Source organism: Nematocida major (assembly GCF_021653875.1).
Source record: "Nematocida major strain JUm2507 chromosome Unknown 2427, whole genome shotgun sequence".
Lineage (NCBI taxonomy): Eukaryota > Fungi > Microsporidia > Nematocida > Nematocida major.
In genome coordinates, this window is record NW_025952954.1 from 193,640 (window position 1) to 212,598 (window position 18,959).

Below are 18,959 nucleotides of genomic sequence, written 5' to 3' on the forward strand. Positions count from 1 at the left end.
CTCAATCAGGCCCATATAGGCAAACCAATTACGAGTGGCTGCTTCCACACAGAGCAAAGCACATTATTCCAGACTCTAGGAAACTTCCGGTTTAAAGAGTTGCGAAAAAGACCGCCTACCCGGTTCCAGACAAAAAGAAGCATCACGGTATGTTGCACTATTCCCGGCGGAATACATACTCGAAAATCAGCGAAGTTTTTGAATTTCAACATTCTGCACCCGAATTGGATTTCCAGTCTTTCCATTCGGGGCTTTATTCTTTTTTATTTCGGGGTGTGCAATTTTTCCGTGCATGCACATATAAATACGCGCAAATTTGTAAAATATTTATTCACTATGCAGCAAAGAGACAGGCCGTATGAAATAGGTCTAGCAAATGACGACACTGATTTAACAGACGATCAGATAAAGGAGCTGTTCAAGTCCTTTGTGGACACCTTTCGAATAGGCGTGGAGTACGTCTATCGAGAGGAGCTTGCCCAAAACAAGAATTTGCTGCGGATTGTGGTTGAGCACATGAGCACGTTTGATGCCAGGCTGTTTGAGGGCACGATGAGCCGGCCCCTGCACTATCTGGAGCTGTTTCAGGCAGCAATAAATGATCCCGGAAAAAAAGAAAGGCACTTGGAAATTGTCTCAAACTCCACCGTAACGCCAATAAGGAAGCTCGACGCCTCGCACATAAATAAAATATCCACAGTCAGAGGCATCGTGCTATCTGTGTCTCCTGCCGCGCCCAAGCCTATTCTTCTGTACGCATTTTGCAGAACATGCCTCCACTCGAGGTTTATAAAGGACATTCTCCCGAAGAAGTGCGAGGCCTGCGGGGGCGTGGAGACGTTCATTTCTTCCCCAGAGAAGAGCATTTTGCAGGACACGCAGTACATAAAAATACAGGAGACATTTGAAGATCTTCCCCCAGGCGAGATCCCGCGGCATCTTCAGGTGCGGATAGCAGACGGCCTTGTAGACACTGTCCAGCCAGGCTCTTCTGTCACCATCACGGGAGTTTATACGGTGTGCAGCAGGCTGGGGACGCCCTTTCTGCGAGCAACGGGGACTTCAGGGTCTTCCACAGTTGCTGTAGCCCCCAGAGTCCACGCCCCGCTTTCCAGGGAGACTGTCATCCGAAGCATTTCCCCGGAAGTTTTCGGGCACGACGACGTAAAACTCGCTTTGGCCTGCGCTCTTTTTGGGGGCGTGCAGAGAACCTTTGAGGACGGAGTGCGCGTCCGAGGAGACGTAAATGTGCTTCTCCTGGGAGACCCTGGAATTGCAAAGAGTCAGATGCTGAAGTTTCTTTCGGGAGTCTCCCCGCGGGGCGTATACACCTCCGGAAAGGGGGCAAGTGCAGCAGGGCTTACTGCCTCCGTGTGCAGGGACAAAACAGGCGCGTTCCACCTCGAGGGAGGAGCACTTGTTCTTGCAGACGGCGGCCTGTGCTGCATAGACGAGTTCGACAAAATGCAGGAGAAGGACAGAGTCGCCATCCACGAGGCCATGGAGCAGCAGACAATTTCAATTTCGAAGGCCGGAATTGTCACTTCGCTCCCGTCGCAGTGTGCAGTAGTTGCTGCAGCCAACCCCGTCTTTGGGAGGTACGACGAGAGCAGAGGACCCGCAGAAAACATAGACTTTGGAGTTACGATTCTTTCGAGATTTGACCTTATTTTTGTCCTGCGAGACACCATGCAGAGAGACAAAAAGGTCGCTGAGCACGTGATAAAGCGTCTTGCAGGCGGGCAAACAGGCGGAGTCTCAACAGAGGAACTCCGGGCATACGTGACTTATGCGCGCACTATCCAGCCTGCAATGGAAGAAGAGGCTTCCCAGCGGCTGCAGGCATTCTACGTGCAGACTCGGCGCAGAGCAGGCGGAGCTGGCGTGCCGATTACAGTGCGACAGCTCGAGGCAGTTGCTCGAGTGAGCGAGGCCCTGGCCAGAATGTGCCTGGAAACGGTCGTAACTGCCTCTCACGTGGAGGAGGCAATTCGCCTCTTCACAGAGAGCACGGTGAAAGCAGTTTCTATGGGGCACTGCGTGGAGGGAATGCCTCGTGCGGAGTGGGCACGTGCGCATGCAGCAGTTGAGGCTGCGCTTAGAAGCAGCCTTCCCGTCGGAGTAGCACGCCCGTACAAGGCCCTCCTTCGAGAGCTCTGCAGAAACCACAGCGAGGGAGTAGTGACTCGCTGCATAGACGGGATGATACGGAAGGAGAGGCTGTGCGTGGCAAACGGAGGAAAAACCATCATAAGAATGCCGTAGAGGCAGCAGCATGGCATTGTGGCGAGCTGAATCCGTGCTGTTTCCGCCGGAGCAGCGAATGAATAAAGCAGAATGAATTAATTGCAAGAGCCTCTTGAAGGTGCTGCTGAAACTAAAGTCTCCAGGCCTGCGGATGCGCTGGGAGTTTTCGGGTTTGTTGGGCCTGGGCATATGTGCGTGTTTGTGTTTTTATTGTCAAAGAAGCAGGGAGTTTCACGGGCTGTTTTCAAAGGCTGTGCATCTTTTGGCTACTCATTTTCCTGCTTCTTTGCATAGTCCGTGGGGATCCCAGAGTATCCCTCCAGAAGTTCGTCGTTTTCTTCTTGGGGCTTCTCCTCCACCGCCAGCCCAATCAGGTTTGTCAGGTACTCTCCCGTCTGGAAGAACTGCAGGGTGTGCTCCCTCAAGCAGAGGTCGCCCTTTTTCAGCCGCAGGAAGTTTACTCCATTTTGGGCGACGGGCGCATTATCTTCGTCGCACTCCTCTTTTCCCGTCTTAAGCGCTGCCTGCAGCTCCTTCTCGGCGACCTCCAGGTTTGTGCTGTAGAAGCCGTTCCACGTGCTGCAAAAAGCCAGCAAAAGATCGTACGGCCGATAGATTTCAGCGGTGTGATCGAACCTGATGCTGGAAAAGGGGCAGTCTATAACCACAAAAGCCTGCACTCCCACGATGTTTTCCAGCTTGTTCGGCTTGAGCCCGTTGACGAAAATGTGGTAGAACTTTTTCCTGTGCAGGTCCAAGTACTTCGACACAGTGTCCGCGAGTCCCTCGTATCCGCTCGACGTGTAGACCACCCCAATCCGCTCTAATCCCCGGAGGTGTTCTGCACACGCCATTTTTGCGACTATTTTTTTTGTTCTTTCCTGCTCCAGCGACGGGGCTTTTCCCTCTATTGCCTTAACAATCTCCTCCCGGGTCCTCAGAGACTCTCTGGGGATGCGGATAAAGGCGTAGTTTTCCGAGAAGTATTCGATAAATCCAATGTTATCCGAAACTACAAGCACGACAGAGTCTGGCGCGTGCAGGCCGTACTCCCAGTCTCGCACCTCCTGTCCCACAGTGCCTGCAATTTGCGCTTTGATCTCCTGGTACCTTGGCGCGTAGAAAATATCAACTGCAAGATAGATTGCTCGGGCGCGCAGAGACGCTGTTTCTTGATTTGGGGCGTTTGTTTGCGGGGTCTCCAAAGCCAGGCTGCACTCTGGAATGTACTGCCACGCGGGAGGGGATCTCTCTATCATTTTGCTTCGGGTGACGCCGAGGAGGGGGCACGAAAACGATCTTTTTATTACGCAGGTGCTTTGCGCGTGCATTATTCCGGCCCAGTCAAGGCAGCACCGATCTGAGTCCGCGAGTATCGATGCGTTTACTTTAGCTGGCGCTTTTCCGATTAAATCGCAGAGTTCCTTCCCTGTGGAAAATGCACTTTTTGCCGTCTGTATGCCCACACGCACGCCCGCATTGTCGGCACACCAGGCCTCTATTTCAGATTCCTGTAGAGTTTTAACTTCATTTTGCAAGAAGTACTTCATAGCGGAAAAGTTAAATTTTTTCTTCATATGAAAACTAAAAGGCTTTCTATTATAAACACTCATGCGGAGGGCTCTAGTGATGGGTATCTCATGCAGAGCGAAAGCACGTCTATTCTTTTTGACCCTCCCTCGTGCATATTTGAGGATGCCCTTACAGTTTCCAGAGGGCCAAACAAGAGCTTTATCCAGGTAGAGGTGCTTAAGGAGTATCCTGCGGGCATTTCTGGGATATTCATTACGAGCAGCAACTCTCTAGCTGTCTTTTTCACGGAGAGTAACGTGCCCATATACCTGACAGAGCCTGTTTACACGCAGATGAAGGAGCGCCTGAAGCACTACGTGTCCCTGGGGCCTGTTTCCCAGCAGAAAAGAATGCCGCAGGCCCACACAAAGATAGTTGAGGTCTCTTCGTACAGAAAAATTGCCAGGAGAGTGGTTCTGATCAAGTACCATCAGATAGTCTCGTTCACGTACCTGTCAGTTACTCCGCAGCCTGCCGGCATTTTCCTGGGGTGTCCCATGTACGTAATTTCCCAGGGCTTGGAGAAAGTCTGCGCGTACACGTACGGAGTGCCTGGGGGAACTTCTCTGTCGCCGGCAATGCCCTTTCAGAGCACGCAAATCCCCTTGATTGTGAACGTCTTTGCGCCGAAGGGCTTTCCCGACATGCAGAGTCTCACCCGGAGGATTGAGAACCTGGCAAGACCCGACAGAGCATGTGCAATCACAATGGACACGCTGAATCAGTCCCTGGAGATGGCTCTGCACATTCTTAGCGTGGTCCGTAACAGAAGAATCCTCGTTTCCCACAAGGGAATGAAGAGGCTCATGCAGCTGTACGACGTGAAGAAGGAGGTCTTTGCAAGCAGGTTTACGTCCGAGTCCTCGGTCATTTCCACACTCTTCGCAACGAACAGGCTGCGAGTTGCAGACCGGACGGAGACTCTGGAGGCCGTGCGAAGCGAGCCCGTGATTGTTCTGTGCGATCCTTCAGAGTACAGCCTCTTCTACAGCGGAATCCCAGCAGTTCACATGCACCAGTACCGCGTCCGTTTCTTGGGGGACGTGGGCGACGCTTTTTCCCAGAAGTGGCCGCTCGAGGTCTTTTCCAACAGGCAGGTCCTGCAGAGAACATGCCCGCAGGAAAGCCTTTCCGTGAGAGAGATCACGGAACGTGAATTTCACGAGATTTCAGAGAGTGCTTTGCACAGTATAAAAATATACAACACAGAGACAGTGCACAGAGTCGCGAGGAGCGAGGAGGGAATTTCCCTGTACTTTGCAGGGAGTTTTGGCGAGGACCAGGCAGGCCCCCTTCTTCAGTGCAGAGAGTCCGTTTTGACAGGCCTGATGAACGAAAGCGCGTCAAAGAGGTACACGCTAGACGGGGTCATCATATGCAATGGAAGCAAAAAAGTGTACACTATAAAGGAGGAGGGCGGATTCGTGCACGTGAAGAAGGAAACTCCAAATCCCCATCCTGCGGGAGAGAGTGAAAATGCGCCTGTTTAGCGCCACTTTCTGCTGTGCTGCGCGCGAATAAAGATTTATTCTTTCATTTTCTGTTGCTTGAACTTATGGGGAAGAAAAGAGTTGCGCTGATAATAGGGTACAACGGAATTGGGTACAGGGGAAGCCAGATAAACAAGGACGAAAACACAGTGGAAAAAACAGTTTGCGACAGGATAGCGGAGCTGCGGTACATCTCCGAGAGAAATGCGGAGGACTACTCGAAAGTCGGCCTGCAAAGGTCCTCGAGAACGGACAAGGGCGTGCATGCAGCGATGCTGGTGCTTTCCCTGAAGATTGAGGTCGACAAAGAGAGAAACAGCCGGGACCTGGAGATGAAGCTCCGAGAGGCTCTGGCTCCGCACGGGATACACCTCCACAGAGTGGTCGAGACTACGAAGGGATTTGACCCAAAGGCCCGCTGCGAGTCTCGGGTGTACGAGTACTTCGTGCCTGAAGAGGCGTACTCCCTGCCGGAAGACACTGCAGAGAAGGTCTCCGAGAGGAGGGCCGTGCTCGTGAAGGCGCTGAAGTCCCTCGAGGGCACGCACAACTTCCACAACTTCACAGCGCAGAACCAGGAGAAAGGCCCGAATCGGTACATAAAGGAAATATCCGTGGAGGCTATTTCGTATGGAAATAGTCGGTGGGAGAGAGTGACCCTGCACGGACAGAGCTTTATGATACACCAGATCCGGAAGATGATTGGGTTCTCGGTTCTTTGCGCGCGGAAAGCTGCCTCTGAGTCGGACGTGGGGCGGTTTCTCTCTCTCGTGTTCTGCCCCGAGAAAAGAAACATCCCGAAAACCCCCGGGGAGTTTCTTCTGCTGTCGCACAGTTACTTCACGAACTACAACGAGCGCTTTGGAGGGGAAAGGGGCGGAGCAATAGACAGTGCCGGGTGCGAGGAGTACAAGAGAGCTGAGCTGTACCCGATTGTGTGCACCCGGGAGAATGCAGACAAGTTCAGGCAGTGGCTGGAGGTGCTTGACAAGCACCCGGAGGAGTTTGCGTACATGGAGCTGCCGTGATTCTGGGGCAGTTCCCTGGAAGTCTCCGGGTCCTGCTTCAGCACTCGCGAATAAACGACGTTAAATGCATGGGGAGTTCAGAGCGGAAAAAGCAAAGTGTATATATTTTATTGCAGCAGAAACTGTTTTTACTGTTTATTTCTGGTGTAAACTCAGGCTAATATCACAAAGGAGATAAGATCCAGCAGAAATCCAACAGAAATCCAACGGAAATCCAACGGAAATATTTGCTGGTTTTCGCACTGCTCTTTGGCTCTGCGTGTTCACACGCATATGATTCGCGCATATTACGGCCTCCCGAATGAAAGAGTGCAGTGCGTTCGCAAAGTTCCTGCTTTTCCGTCTCTTGGCTTATTTCTGGGCGCACAGCACCACAAAAGCCAAGAACAGTAGATGAAAAGCAGCCAATACATGCCGCACTCTCCCGCAAACCGCATACAGAGTGCGCTGGGATGCAGTGCGGGAGCAAGTGCGCGAAATCCTCTCTGCCCGTTGGTTTGCCCTGCCTAAATATGCGCATTCAGTCCGTCCTAGCATCCAACTGCAAAGCTCCTGCATTTCTCAGCAAAACTGCAGCTGAACACCTGAAATGTCAGCGCAAACACCAAATGCTTTAGTATGTGGCAAAGATACTAAATATTTATTAGTTTAAAGTGGCTGGCCCAGCTCTTTTCGCCCCGACTATACAGAGTGTTGCACAGCAGCAGGCACTGAAGGTTCTTCTTGCAGGATTTCCGCAGCATTGCGCAGAGGTGTTAATAGACAAGCGCCGGCCCTGCCACTATTTAGGATGATTAAATTTTAACGTGCAGCTACTCCATCTGCCCGTCGTCTTCCAGGTAGAACAGCTCACTAAGTGGGCCGCTGATGGCTTTAAGCTGGTTGCAGTTATTCAGGTGCTCCACCTCAATTCGGATAACTGCCCATATAATACGCCTGGCCATTTCCATGCAGGACATGGCAAATCTTGCAGCGACTTTTTGCTTGAAGCTGAATCTGTGCGCTGCTGTGGACGCTACGAAGTATGCGAGGGAGGTACTCCGCACTGCTGCATTGAAAATGCACGCCATCCAGTACAGCTTCGTGCTATAGACCTTTGGCCTTCTCCAAAGCATCCAGTCCACGCAGACGTCCCAGTAGAAGCCACAAACCTGCGAGGCTGCAAGCACGGACCCGCATACCCAGGGATTTACAAGGTCTGAGAGAAGGAGCAGGGTGTCGCTAAGAAAAGATATCATGTATTTCAGTGTATTATACAGGTGCGGGAACATCATTCTATTCTTTCTGTCGAAGTATCTGCGGAGGCACTGGAGGATTCTGACGGCAACTGGAACCTGATTTATCGCTCCTGCCAGGATGTGGCCTGGGGGCTCTTTCAGGCCCACGGTGAGTGCCGTAATAATCACGGGGCGCACGCTCAGAAGGTGGTCTGCGATGAAAAAGTGCTTGAAGTGGACTCTCCCGAAAAACATGCACCCCAGGATCTCGGAAATGGACCGGATGAAGTATATGCGGATCTCCCTGAAGAAGTACACGGGGGAGATGCAGAGCAGAAAAGTTGCTCCGTACGTGATGGGCCAGAGCAGTTCGGCGTATCCAGCTGCTGCGTGTGCAAAAAACATGCCCGTGCACATGAGGAAGTATCTGGATATTTTGAACTTTGGCTTCAGATTCAGCTCGAGGATGAGCGTGTAGTTCACCAGATTCTTTCTGCAAATGTAAAAAAGAATTCCAAATGTGATAAAAAGTGCGTCAAATGCGTAGAGCATCCCGTAATATGCAAACTGGCCGGAATTTATCGACATAAAAACAAGCGACATGCCTGCCGCACACATCATTCCTGCCGAGAAGCTCTTCCCGTCTCCCTCTGCGTCCTCCTGCGTCAGATCCACAACCATTCGCTTTGCTCTGTCTCTCTTCTTGTCTGGGGTTATTTCTTTGTGGATGTACCGCGTGAACTCCATGATTTCCTCTATCGTTTGCTGCATGAAGACTGTGCGGGTCCGGATTTCCTCCATCTTTTTGTCCTGTGTGAACGTTCCGTTCAGCTTGTCGTACTTCTTCAGTATCTTCCGAAATCCTGTCATGTTCATTCTCTTGTACTGCAGGACTTTGTTCAGCGCCACGTAGTACTCGAGTATCTTGTTTTCCTGCGCCTTCTTGGTTATTTTCTTCGCGTGTCTCTCGTGCCGGATCTTCTTCTGCCGGACTCCCGCGGACTTCGCCATCGCAAGCTTCCAGTTGGCGTACACGAGCTCGTACGCGTGCGGGAACTCCTCCTCGGGGAAGAACTCCAGCAGATCTGCAAGCCCCCTGAGAACGCCTCTTTCGAGCACTTTGTAGAAGACCTCTACTTTCTCTATCTCCTTGCCCAGCTGGTGCATAAAGACTTGCTCGGGCTGTGTGATGCTTCCTTTTAAAGCTTCATAATTTAAATACTTTGCTCGCCATTCTTGTACTTGCTTCTCTTTTAAAGTTTTGCTAAACTTCATTAAAATCCAGGGGAAGTGCAAGAATATTATATTTTTATTCCCTTCTCTGCGGGTGCGGGGAGGCGGAGGTCAAATTTCGGGAAAATGCACGGCGACGAAAAGTCCGGAGTTTTTGCGTGTGGGCTGGGCATTGGGGGGCACTGCTGTGGGTTGCGCGGCTTTTTCTCTTGCAGCTTCTTTTCAGAGTTTTGCCGTTGGAAAAGTTGAAGTTTGGCACTTTCCGGGGCACTCCCGGGAGATATCGGCTTCTTTCCCAAAACCCACGGGAAATATCGTGAAATTACGGGCTGGCACCACGTACCTGCACACTTCGGGCTTTCTGTAGGTACGCCGGAGTGTGGTGAACCCCCACACGATCCCAGAGAGTTTGCGCGAGCATGGCGCTGTGCGGCGTATCGGCAGCATAGCTTGTGCGAATTCCAGGGAAATTTCCCAGAAAAAGCCCCAGTTTGTGCGTGCGAGGGAGTGAAACTTTTCGGGCGTGCTTTCCAGGGAAGAACCCATCGAGAACTCATCGAGAACCCGGCGCACACTGCTTTATCTTGCAGTCTTCCCTGAAAACAACTGTGGGTTTAATTATGAGCAAATTAATAACATGGTGTTTTAAAATAAATTTTCTCTAAGCAAAACAAATGGACTTCTTAAGTAACCCACACGGTTTATTGGGATGGATTATGAACATTTCCCTGCACTGGGAGTTTCCCGTGTTCACATCTTTTATTTATGTGGTTTGGGTGCTCCGAAACAACAAGCGCATCAAGGAAAAAAAGAACAAGAAGGAGATCCTGCGGCCAAAAACCCCAGAAGCCAGCGGATGCAGGCCTCCCCACAAAAAAAGCCTCCAGCTAAAGTCCCTCATATTTTTGCACAATATGGGAATGTCTATTTTCAGCATGCTTGTTTTCAAGAAGACATTCGAGGTCGTATACACGGGATTCTGCACAATGCCCTTCCGCGCGTTCATTGCAGACGCTGATCGGTCGATGCAGAAGCAGCTGGCGCCCTGGATATGGGTCTTCTACATCTCGAAGTACTACGAAATCATGGATACGTACATCCTCTTCCTGAGCCAGAAGGAAAGCTCGTTCCTGCAGATGTACCACCATGCAGGCGCAATTCCTGCGTGCTGGCTGGTTTCTCTCTCGGAGTCCTACAGTGGGTGGATTTGGGTTGTTTTAAACTCCTTCATCCACAGTGCCATGTACATGTACTACGCAATGACAGTTGTGGGTGTTCGCCCGCCCTTTAAGAGGCTTATTACGTTCATGCAGATCACGCAGTTCTTCGTTGGGCTGTTTTTTGGGGCGATATACATCACGAGCCCAGACACTTTCAGCCCAGAGCCCACGCTTAAAATGTACCAGTACTCCGCCATTATATTTAACGTAGTATACGTTATTTTTCTTATAGGGCTCTTCCTGAATTTTGAGAGAGAAACATATAGAAAGGCCGTGCAGAAAAAGGCTCCTGCAAAAGTTGAGAAAGCCGATCCGGTCTCGTCTGTTCTGATGGTTGAGTCCAATACGTCAAGTGCCGTGCTTAGTCCGTCCTAGTCGCGAATTAGATTATGTCTTAATAAACCAATAAAAACGCAAATATACAAATTTGCCAGGGGAATGCTGCAGATGAGCACAAAAATAAGTTTCTCGCTCTTTTTGGAGGTTTTTGGGACACTTTTGGGGCTTCTCTTTTTGCAGGGAGGCGCCTGGTGGGTCTTTGCCTGCATGTCTTTTCTCTCTACAGCCCTCATCCTCAGCATATGGAGAATGGATCCGGGGAGGCTCGCCCAGAGGAATTCCGAGTACTACGAGCACACCCTGTTCAAGGAGTATATGTGCAGAAACGTCCTCGATGAGGGAGAAATTGTGGGAAGATCCTTTGAGAGAAAGGGAGCTCGTATGCACTCGGAGATATTCTGCCGGACTTGCGGCGTGTTTCGGGCCCTTGGGACTTCGCACTGCAGGGAGTGCAACAGGTGCGTTTCAGAAATGGACCATCACTGCATCTGGCTGAATAACTGCATAGGGGAGAGAAACTACCCGTATTTCATGAATCTTCTCTCCCTGGAAGTTGCCAGGTCAGGGATTGCAATTATTTTTAGGTTTAATCAGGATTTTCCAAAAATGGAATTTACCGTTATGTCCGTTTATTTCTACTATACGCTCTTTGCGACGTGCCTTCTGGGGGCATTCATGGCCGCGCTCTTTGCATACTTCCTCTTGCTAAACATGCGGGGAAGCACCTCCCGCGCGTTCTGCAAGAGGAAAAGAACGATCGCCCAGGAGAAGAAGGCGATATAGCACGAGAAATGCACTTTCCAGGCCTATTCCCTGCGGTCCTGGGGGTTTTAGGCCGAATATCCGTAATAAACACTTTTACTCACTTTTTCTTCTGAATCCCGCGAAATATTTGTCTGCTCTGGAAAAACAGAGAAATAAATGGAAGACCGCGCGGAGAGGGAAACTCCAAAAAATAACGGGAAAAGCATACGGGGTCTAGCGGACTCGGAGGTGGAGGAGGACTTGGAGAAGGTCCAAGCAATGGAAACCGTCTCTGGGGCTGGATTCTGCAAAATCAGCCTCTCAGAGTGGGCGAAGGGGTACAAAACGGTGGGATTCCAGGGAACACACCTGCACCAGGCAATAGAAGAGCTGAAGAGAATGCGGGAAAATGGAAGCAAAGTCTTTCTGGGCTACACAAGCAACATGATTTCTTCAGGGCTTCGGGACGTCATTGCGTACTTAGTCCGGAACAAGTTCGTGGACGTCCTTGTGACAACAGCTGGGGGCGTTGAAGAAGACATTATAAAAACCCTCCGGCCCTCGAGAATGGGAGACTTTTCCATGGACGGAGCTTCTTTGCGGTCCAGCGGCCTGAATCGTGTGGGAAATGTCCTGATCCCAAACGAAAACTACTTTTTATTCGAGGAGTGGATGACCTCCTTCCTCGACGGGATTATCGCAGGGGATGTGTCGGAAAAGTGCAGCGAAGAAGTGCAGGGCCTGGGCTGCGGATACAGGAAGGCCGGAGATATTACAATTATCACGCCCTCCAGGCTCATACACGAGATGGGCCGGAAAGTGGAATGCGCGGAGTCCGTCTACTACTGGGCGCACAAAAACAGCATTCCCGTCTACTGCCCTGCAATTACAGACGGCTCAATTGGGGATATTATAACGTACTACAAGAGAAGGCGGGACCTGGTAATTGATACGGTGGAGGATATAGCCAGGATAAACGGAGAGGGCCTCTTCTGCGAGAGTACGGGTGCCCTGGTCCTTGGGGCAGGCGTTGTTAAGCACCACATTCTCAACGCAAACCTCTTCAGAAACGGCCTGGATCACTGCGTGCTCGTAAACACTGCGCAGGAATATGACGGAAGCGATGCAGGAGCACGCGTGGACGAAGCCGTCTCCTGGGGGAAGATAAAAAAGCACACGAACTCCGTGAAAGTCCATGCGGATGCGACCATTGTTCTTCCGATTCTTGTGGGGGCAGTTTGGCCAGACGGAGAGTAACTCCGAAAAATAAAAAAGCAATCCCATTTTTTCGAGCTGATTTATTCTTTACACTTTCTGCCCGTGATTTCTCGCATGAATTTACGCCGGAGAAAAGACGCCCGCCCCAGAGCTCCCAACCCCGTGAAAGTGAAGTGAGACATTGCGGAGAATCTATCTAGGAAAAAGGCATAGAGGGAAAATACTCCAATAAAATCATTCTACTGCACTTTAACGCCGTGAAAGTTTCCCTAGACTATTTTTGGGGGTTTTTCGTGCGCGTCCGGATCAAGGGCCTGGGCCATGCTGTCGAGAACGGGGGCATCTGTTTCCAGGAGGGCGAACATGTACATCACGTGGAGAAGTATTTGGACTTTTTCCTCCCGGTTGGTCCTGCAAAGTATCTCGCGGATTTGCTCTGCAGGGATCTCTGAAAGGTCCTCCTTCAGCAGGAGGGGCACCACTTTCTTCGCCTCCTCGCTAATGCCTGCTGTCTGCCGTGCGTACGCCTCTGCATACTCGACTATTTCCGGGACTTTCATGAAGGGGAAAGTCTTCCTGCAGGAAAGTGCACTCTTCCCTGCAAACTCCGGGTCTATCCCCCAGAGCATCTCCTGCGCGCTTTTATCCTTCATTTTCAGCATCTCAGTGCAGGCAACTTCGTGAAGTCCGTGCTTTTCCACCACGCCCTGGATCCGGTGCAGGACGAGTTGCTGCACGTAGAAGTCCTGCAAGGGAGCAGGCTCTTTCCCCCTGCACGTGTACGCCTCGACGACCTCCGGAACCTTCAGCGTCCACGGATACTTTCTGTGCAGCCTCTCGAGGATACGGGTATTTTCCAGGCGCAGGAACCCCCGAAAATGCCCCTTCACGGAGTTCCACGCCTCCCGAACCTGCACACTCTCCGCCCCGCACAGGGAGAGAAAGAAGAAAAAGCTGTCCCAAAAAACGCCTGCACTTTCCGCGCTGAGCCCCGAGCAGTCCCCCTGGAGCGATGCTCTGTCGTGCAATTCGCACCACGCCAGAAGGACTGGGACGTATTTTGGGGGGTTTCCGGCCTTTTCTCTTACGTGCTTCTTTGCAGCCCTTTTTACGTCGGTCTTGCTTCTCCCCCATGCGAGAGAGTGCTGGATGATTTCGACGGGGAGACTTTCCGAGGCCTTTGTTTCCGAGAGGAATGCTTTCTCGTGCCTCTCCAGGGCCTTCGCCATCTCAAGCTCCTTCTTCTTCGGGAGGGTGCCCAAGAGCTTCCTGTCGAAGGCAGCCTGCAGCTTCTCCAAGAAGGCGCTTATGCACAGGCTCTTTTCTATGCGCAGGTGCATCTTCTCGGGGGAGGACTCTTCGGGGTTATTGTTTCGGCTGGGCTTCAGGGCACGGCAGGGCCTTGCAATAAGACTCCTGTCGATCCCCAGTTTGTGCAGGACTTTCAGCTGCTTCGGGTGCTCCCGCTGGAAGTTGAAGAGTCTTTGCATCGTCTTATGCGTTGCCTTCTTCTGGGCACTTGCGGATATTTCGGGAAGATCTTCGCCTTCTTCCTCCAGGCGTGCGAGTGCATTTGCAACTTCTGCGAAGGCCTCGTCTGGGCACTCCATGAAAAGAATTTGGGAGACTTTTCTGGCGAGGGAGACTTTCACTCTTTCCGTCGCAAATTTCGACAGGATGAAGTCGCACACGATGGGGGCGTAGTACAGGAGGTGCTGGTCGCTCTTTTCCTTCTCAATCAGCAAGAAAAGGCCGTTCATTGCCGTTACAAGGGCCTGAACCTTCTGCTTTTTTGCGTCTGGGCTTGCCGTGGGAGGGGCGCATTCTTCCGGGGAGAAGGCTTCGCTTTCCTCGTGCAGATAGTCGAGTGTGGACGCGTATATCCGCCGTATTTTTTCCTTTGCTGCTGCTGAGGTGCTCTGCGTTTTTGAGGCGATGAAGTGCACGAGTATGCCCAGAGCCATTTCCGGGCTTCTTTTGACCCAGTCCTTCCTCTCAGCGTGCTCAAGAAGCGCAAAGAACCAGCTCATGTAAACTAAAATATTTTTGCAGATTTCCGGAAATGCTTCAGTTGCTGCATTTTTGCTGCATTTTTGCTCTTGGCTGGTGCTAGAGAGGCGCAAAGGCTAAATTTAGGCTGCAGGGGAGCCAGAAAATGCACGGGTTTAAGCAGGCTGAACTCTACGAGTGAGGCTGCACCTGCACTGTAATCGTAGAAGTGCTAGTGAAATTACGGCCTTATTTTTTACGCCTGTGCTTAGACACTGTGCATTCAATTCACCATAATCTTGCATGCGGAAGCAATTGGCTCGTGATTGTTGTTGCTTGGATGGGCTTAGTTAAAGGGCTGCGCATCTAGATATTAAGAGATAATGTTTCAGATGACTACTTCCAGTATTACAACTCAACTCTTGTCTGGCTTAAATACTTATATATTTAATCTATCACTGTTTATGGCAGCTGCCAAACAAATATTCATTTATCATCCAAACAATAGCAAATTACGAGAAAATATGCTTCCGCATGCAACAATCTGAATATGTCTGTTTAAGCAGGCCAAGAAATATCAAGGGGAAATGTTTTACTTAGCACTTCCAGTATCACAGCCCACCGCAATCTTGCACGCTGTCTGTCAAGCCAGGATCAAAATAGCCGCTTACGAGCAACTAAGCTTTCCGCATACAGCAATGCTTAAACACTCTCGGGCACCTGAAATTAACTGCACACTTTGATCGTACCTCTAGTCTTGTATATCGAGGATTTGCGTGCAGAGAAGTCTGTCTTATGTGGGAGTCCGCTTTATTTATGGGTTCACAAGCTCATCTACTGAGACTTCTACGAAGGAGCAGATAAACGGCATTTTATGGTAGTTGAGGATGCTGAGGTCCATGACGCCCATAACTCCGATCTTTTTCCCTTTGTGCAGGACTCTGCAGGACCTTCCGGGGATAAAGGGTGCTGCATCCTCCTCCTCGTACGTTACGGCGTATCCCTGCCTCTTCATCACGACGTCAAAAGACTCCTGCAGGGACTCGAGTCCGCTACTTCGCCCGCATATTCCCATGCACAGGCGCTTGCTGTTTCTGACGCCAACGTCCGACTCTGCGAATTCTCCCACGTCGGAGAGTTCAAAGACCTTCAGGGGGAGTTGGTAGTGCTGGTTTGCAATGAGGCACTTCAGCACGGAGGGAATCAAGTGCTGCCTGAGTATTGCGCATTCGGTGCTTTTCGGGTTTTTAACTGCAATGTGTCTCTCCACACCGAATCCGTAGTAGTCCTCCCGAGACATTAGCGCCATCGTAAAGAGTTCTGTGTACTCGACCATTGCACACTCTCGCCTGAGGGCGTCTGCTGCTCTATTCACGGGCAATTCCTGGCCTACTGTGTAGGTATTTCCGAGGGTCTTCTTGAAGTTGTTGTATCCGTGGGCGATTGCGATATCTTCCACGATGTCGCACAGGTGCAGGACGTCAGTTCGGAGCTTGGAGGGCGTGACCCGCACTCTCCACGCGCCAGATCCCTCCAGAACCTCCACAGTGTGCATCATTCTCTCCAGGTACGTCTTTACTGTCTCCAGGGAGAGGTCTATAAGAAGCTCTTTCTTAACGGTTTCCGGGGTGACTTCAACGGTGAACGGGGACTTTTCCTCGGGGGAGTCTGGGGTGAGCTCCTCAATCTCCGTGGTTGTTTCTGCGAAGTGGTGCAGTATCAGATGCATCGCCGTTGAAACTCTTCCCAGGTCCGTGCCCGTGACTTCTACAAGTATGTTTTTGGTCTTTTCCGTTATCTTGGAAAAGTCGCTGTTGATAAGCGGGGGGAGAGAAAGGACTCTTCCCGTGGCATCGTACAGAACGGGAACTTTCCCGTTCTCTCTGCCCAGCTTCAGGTACTCCTTCAACTTTCCGTCCTTCTCGTACAAGGTGTCGAGCTCCTTCCGGGTGTACTCTCTGTCCTGCGACAAAGGCTGGAACTTTACGAGGTCTTCATCCTCGCCAACGTACCTGTACGGCCGCTGGGTTTTGTCGTAGTCGTGCGTTCCTATCGCCATAAGCGTCCTGTTAAGCCCCAGGCCCTGGTGCAGTTTGTCCTGGAAGTTTATAAGGTCAGAATATCCGCCATTTTCCAGGTCTATCCCCTTCATAACGGCCACTTTTATATAAGGACGGCCCTCTGGCCTGTCTCCCAGGACTTTCTCATCGACTGTCTTCACACAAAGACTCTTCCCAGGGGCATTGTCTATGTACGCTTTCAGTCCGTGCACGAGGCCCCTAAGACACAAAAGGTCGTATCTATTCGCAGGAATGTCTATCTTGTATTTGACTTCTCCCTCCTCCGTGTATATCTCGTCCAACTCCAAGCCAAACTCGAAAAGTGCCTCTTCTGTTTTTTCGTCCGTGTATGTTTTCTCTATGCCTGCAAGCAGCGCATTCTTGCTCACTGAAATAGAAGGCATTGCAAGAAAAAAAAAGCAGAATATAACAGCATTTGCCTCCGAAAGAAACCTTCACTGGAAAAGCACCTGTTGCACTGGCTGCATACTGCGCACACATGCACTTTTCAGGAGGACTCTCTGCGCTGATTTTGGGCATTTACAGCCTGAGAAATTGTGGGAGACTGGGAAATTTCGCGGGTGCCTCCAAAAGAATGCGCTCTCTCCGCATGCGAAGTTCTGCGGTGTCTCGTGGGCCTCTCCCGAATACCACTGTTGTAGCGTGTTGAGGCGTGAGCAGATATTTCTCGCGATATAAATTGCAAATAATTTTAATTATTTATTCAGAGATGTATGCAGAAGCAGGAATAATTAACTACGTCCACGGGAGCAGAAACCAGCTCATGAGCAGGGAGCAGTATAGGACTCTGGAGACAGCGAGCACTCTGGAGGACCTAAAACTGAAGCTTCAGACCAGCGTATACGGGAGCTGCCTCATGGAAGAGACGGAGTCGTCGTTAAAATCCTTTAAGGAGGCGATATATAAATCGATCGAAAAGCAGATGAAAGTCACAAACTCTTTTGCCACGGAAAAGTCTTCAGTTCTCATAGACTTCTACCGGGAGAAGTATCAGCTCGACAACTTCATCTATCTATGGGCGTGCAAGGAGGAGAGCCCAAAGTCCCTCGAAACTGCCCTGGAGATACATCCGCTCGGGATATACCCAGGCCTGAGCTTCATAAAGGTAACGCAGACCCCGCAGGACACGTGGAAGTACTGCCTGGAGCATACGAGTCTGTGCAAGTACGTCGTCGGACTGTCGCACGAGATCCTCAAGGAAGACATTCAGTACGTCCGAAGCATCCTGCAGAAAAGGTACCTTGAGCTTCTGTACGAATTTTCAGTGAAGAACAACCTGATACTCGCAGAACTCGTGCAGTTTGAGGGCGACAAAAGGATCATAGAGGTCCTGTACTCCTCGATAGACTCCACGCTCAGTGCCAGCGACAAAATGAACCTTTTTCCTGCGTGCAGCACCTTCTCGGACATACACAAGGACCTTCTCCTGGGCTGCAAAAGCATCGACGAGCTGCAAGGAGTGCTGAGCACGCACAGCAGGCACAGAAACATCATCGGAAATGAGCGAGGCCTGGAAGATGCGCTGACTCGGGAGGAGGTCCGGCTCTGCAACAAGTCTTTCTACATATACGACGATCCCAGCGTAGTATATACGCACCTGACCCTGCAGGAAATAGAGGTGCGAAACATCATATTCCTTGCGGACTGCATACTCCAGGGAAATGGCTCGCACATGGACGAAATAGTGGACGTGTGCGACTGAGCTCAAGAGAGGCACCGCAGGAGCACCTGCCTTCGTAAATAAATCGTAACTAGAGAAGAGAATAAACTGCACAACTCCCTGTGTTTTTTTGTCTTTTCTCCTGCACGGGAAATATCCGGATATTTTTCTTTATTTACATGAGGTACAGGTATCCCCACGCGGATCTTCTTGTGATGTGGGGGACATGCAACAAAATATCAATTACTCTTGCAGCAGTGAATGCAGCCTGTTTCATCGACAGAAAGTGGGGCCTGCTCTACTGCGTCGAGTACGCCTATATTCTTGCTGTTTTTCTTGCGCTTGTGAAGGACAAGTATATCCGAAGGCGCATAGAAAATGCTCGCCTGATAGAACTTCTGCACATTCTCTTTGTCTCTCCCCTGTTCTACGGCCTCTTCTCTGGGATCGGGCTTTTTCATGCGGGGGTTTCTTTTGGGGCAGGATCTTTCCTCCTTTCCTTCCACAGGCCGACATCCAGGGCCCTGCAGGTGCTTTCTTCGCTGTGCTTTTCCACGGAGGCCGAAAGAATCGACTCTGCCAACGGGGCAACGATCTTCTTCATTCTGGCGATGCGCGCCCTCAGTGCACACTCCCCGGGGAACATCTACGCGGAGAGAGCCCTCGCCCTCGTTTTAAACATTCTTCTCAGCAACTTCTCAGAGTGCACGAGCGTCCTGCACGTGTCCGCGTGGGAGTTCTTCTGCACAGTGGTCTCCCCGTGCGTTCTGGTGCTTCTGTACGAGAAAAAGCACCTCCTGAAGGAGAAGAAACGCCTCCAGGGCCCTCCCCGAAGGAGACAGCTCTTCCTCCAGGAGCAACTGCCGTGAAAATGCGGAAATATTGTTTCTCTCCCCGCAGGAAGCAGGGAGTGCCTATAAC

At 51.0% G+C, this 18,959-nt stretch overlaps 12 protein-coding genes across 12 annotated transcripts; 8 read left to right on the plus strand and 4 right to left on the minus strand.

The window, feature by feature from the left end:
* Positions 1-336: 336 nt before the first annotated feature.
* Positions 337-2,265, plus strand: NEMAJ01_0629 (DNA replication licensing factor MCM5; the record flags this gene model as incomplete). The annotated part of the gene is made up of 1 exon (XM_047914467.1): positions 337-2,265. One exon carries the CDS (start codon positions 337-339, stop codon positions 2,263-2,265), a length of 1,929 nt encoding a protein of 642 aa, XP_047770424.1.
* Positions 2,266-2,513: 248 nt separating this feature from the next.
* Positions 2,514-3,824, minus strand: NEMAJ01_0630 (uncharacterized protein; the record flags this gene model as incomplete). Its single annotated transcript, XM_047914468.1, has 1 exon — positions 2,514-3,824. The coding sequence occupies one exon, from the start codon at positions 3,822-3,824 to the stop codon at positions 2,514-2,516; it is 1,311 nt and encodes a 436-aa protein (XP_047770425.1).
* NEMAJ01_0631 (uncharacterized protein) lies at positions 3,825-5,309 on the plus strand (the record flags this gene model as incomplete). The annotated part of the gene is made up of 1 exon (XM_047914469.1): positions 3,825-5,309. The coding sequence occupies one exon, from the start codon at positions 3,825-3,827 to the stop codon at positions 5,307-5,309; it is 1,485 nt and encodes a 494-aa protein (XP_047770426.1).
* A 65-nt stretch (positions 5,310-5,374) lies between these two features.
* On the plus strand, positions 5,375-6,337 carry NEMAJ01_0632 (tRNA pseudouridine38-40 synthase; the record flags this gene model as incomplete). Its single annotated transcript, XM_047914470.1, has 1 exon — positions 5,375-6,337. One exon carries the CDS (start codon positions 5,375-5,377, stop codon positions 6,335-6,337), a length of 963 nt encoding a protein of 320 aa, XP_047770427.1.
* Positions 6,338-7,149: 812 nt separating this feature from the next.
* NEMAJ01_0633 (xenotropic and polytropic retrovirus receptor 1) lies at positions 7,150-8,829 on the minus strand (the record flags this gene model as incomplete). Its single annotated transcript, XM_047914471.1, has 1 exon — positions 7,150-8,829. The coding sequence occupies one exon, from the start codon at positions 8,827-8,829 to the stop codon at positions 7,150-7,152; it is 1,680 nt and encodes a 559-aa protein (XP_047770428.1).
* A 632-nt stretch (positions 8,830-9,461) lies between these two features.
* Positions 9,462-10,382, plus strand: NEMAJ01_0634 (uncharacterized protein; the record flags this gene model as incomplete). The annotated part of the gene is made up of 1 exon (XM_047914472.1): positions 9,462-10,382. One exon carries the CDS (start codon positions 9,462-9,464, stop codon positions 10,380-10,382), a length of 921 nt encoding a protein of 306 aa, XP_047770429.1.
* Positions 10,383-10,445: 63 nt separating this feature from the next.
* NEMAJ01_0635 (uncharacterized protein) lies at positions 10,446-11,129 on the plus strand (the record flags this gene model as incomplete). Its single annotated transcript, XM_047914473.1, has 1 exon — positions 10,446-11,129. One exon carries the CDS (start codon positions 10,446-10,448, stop codon positions 11,127-11,129), a length of 684 nt encoding a protein of 227 aa, XP_047770430.1.
* A 138-nt stretch (positions 11,130-11,267) lies between these two features.
* On the plus strand, positions 11,268-12,347 carry NEMAJ01_0636 (deoxyhypusine synthase; the record flags this gene model as incomplete). Its single annotated transcript, XM_047914474.1, has 1 exon — positions 11,268-12,347. The coding sequence occupies one exon, from the start codon at positions 11,268-11,270 to the stop codon at positions 12,345-12,347; it is 1,080 nt and encodes a 359-aa protein (XP_047770431.1).
* A 230-nt stretch (positions 12,348-12,577) lies between these two features.
* On the minus strand, positions 12,578-14,338 carry NEMAJ01_0637 (uncharacterized protein; the record flags this gene model as incomplete). Its single annotated transcript, XM_047914475.1, has 1 exon — positions 12,578-14,338. One exon carries the CDS (start codon positions 14,336-14,338, stop codon positions 12,578-12,580), a length of 1,761 nt encoding a protein of 586 aa, XP_047770432.1.
* A 773-nt stretch (positions 14,339-15,111) lies between these two features.
* On the minus strand, positions 15,112-16,761 carry NEMAJ01_0638 (phenylalanyl-tRNA synthetase beta chain; the record flags this gene model as incomplete). The annotated part of the gene is made up of 1 exon (XM_047914476.1): positions 15,112-16,761. The coding sequence occupies one exon, from the start codon at positions 16,759-16,761 to the stop codon at positions 15,112-15,114; it is 1,650 nt and encodes a 549-aa protein (XP_047770433.1).
* A 326-nt stretch (positions 16,762-17,087) lies between these two features.
* NEMAJ01_0639 (V-type H+-transporting ATPase subunit d) lies at positions 17,088-18,080 on the plus strand (the record flags this gene model as incomplete). Its single annotated transcript, XM_047914477.1, has 1 exon — positions 17,088-18,080. The coding sequence occupies one exon, from the start codon at positions 17,088-17,090 to the stop codon at positions 18,078-18,080; it is 993 nt and encodes a 330-aa protein (XP_047770434.1).
* Positions 18,081-18,217: 137 nt separating this feature from the next.
* On the plus strand, positions 18,218-18,907 carry NEMAJ01_0640 (uncharacterized protein; the record flags this gene model as incomplete). The annotated part of the gene is made up of 1 exon (XM_047914478.1): positions 18,218-18,907. One exon carries the CDS (start codon positions 18,218-18,220, stop codon positions 18,905-18,907), a length of 690 nt encoding a protein of 229 aa, XP_047770435.1.
* Positions 18,908-18,959: the final 52 nt, after the last annotated feature.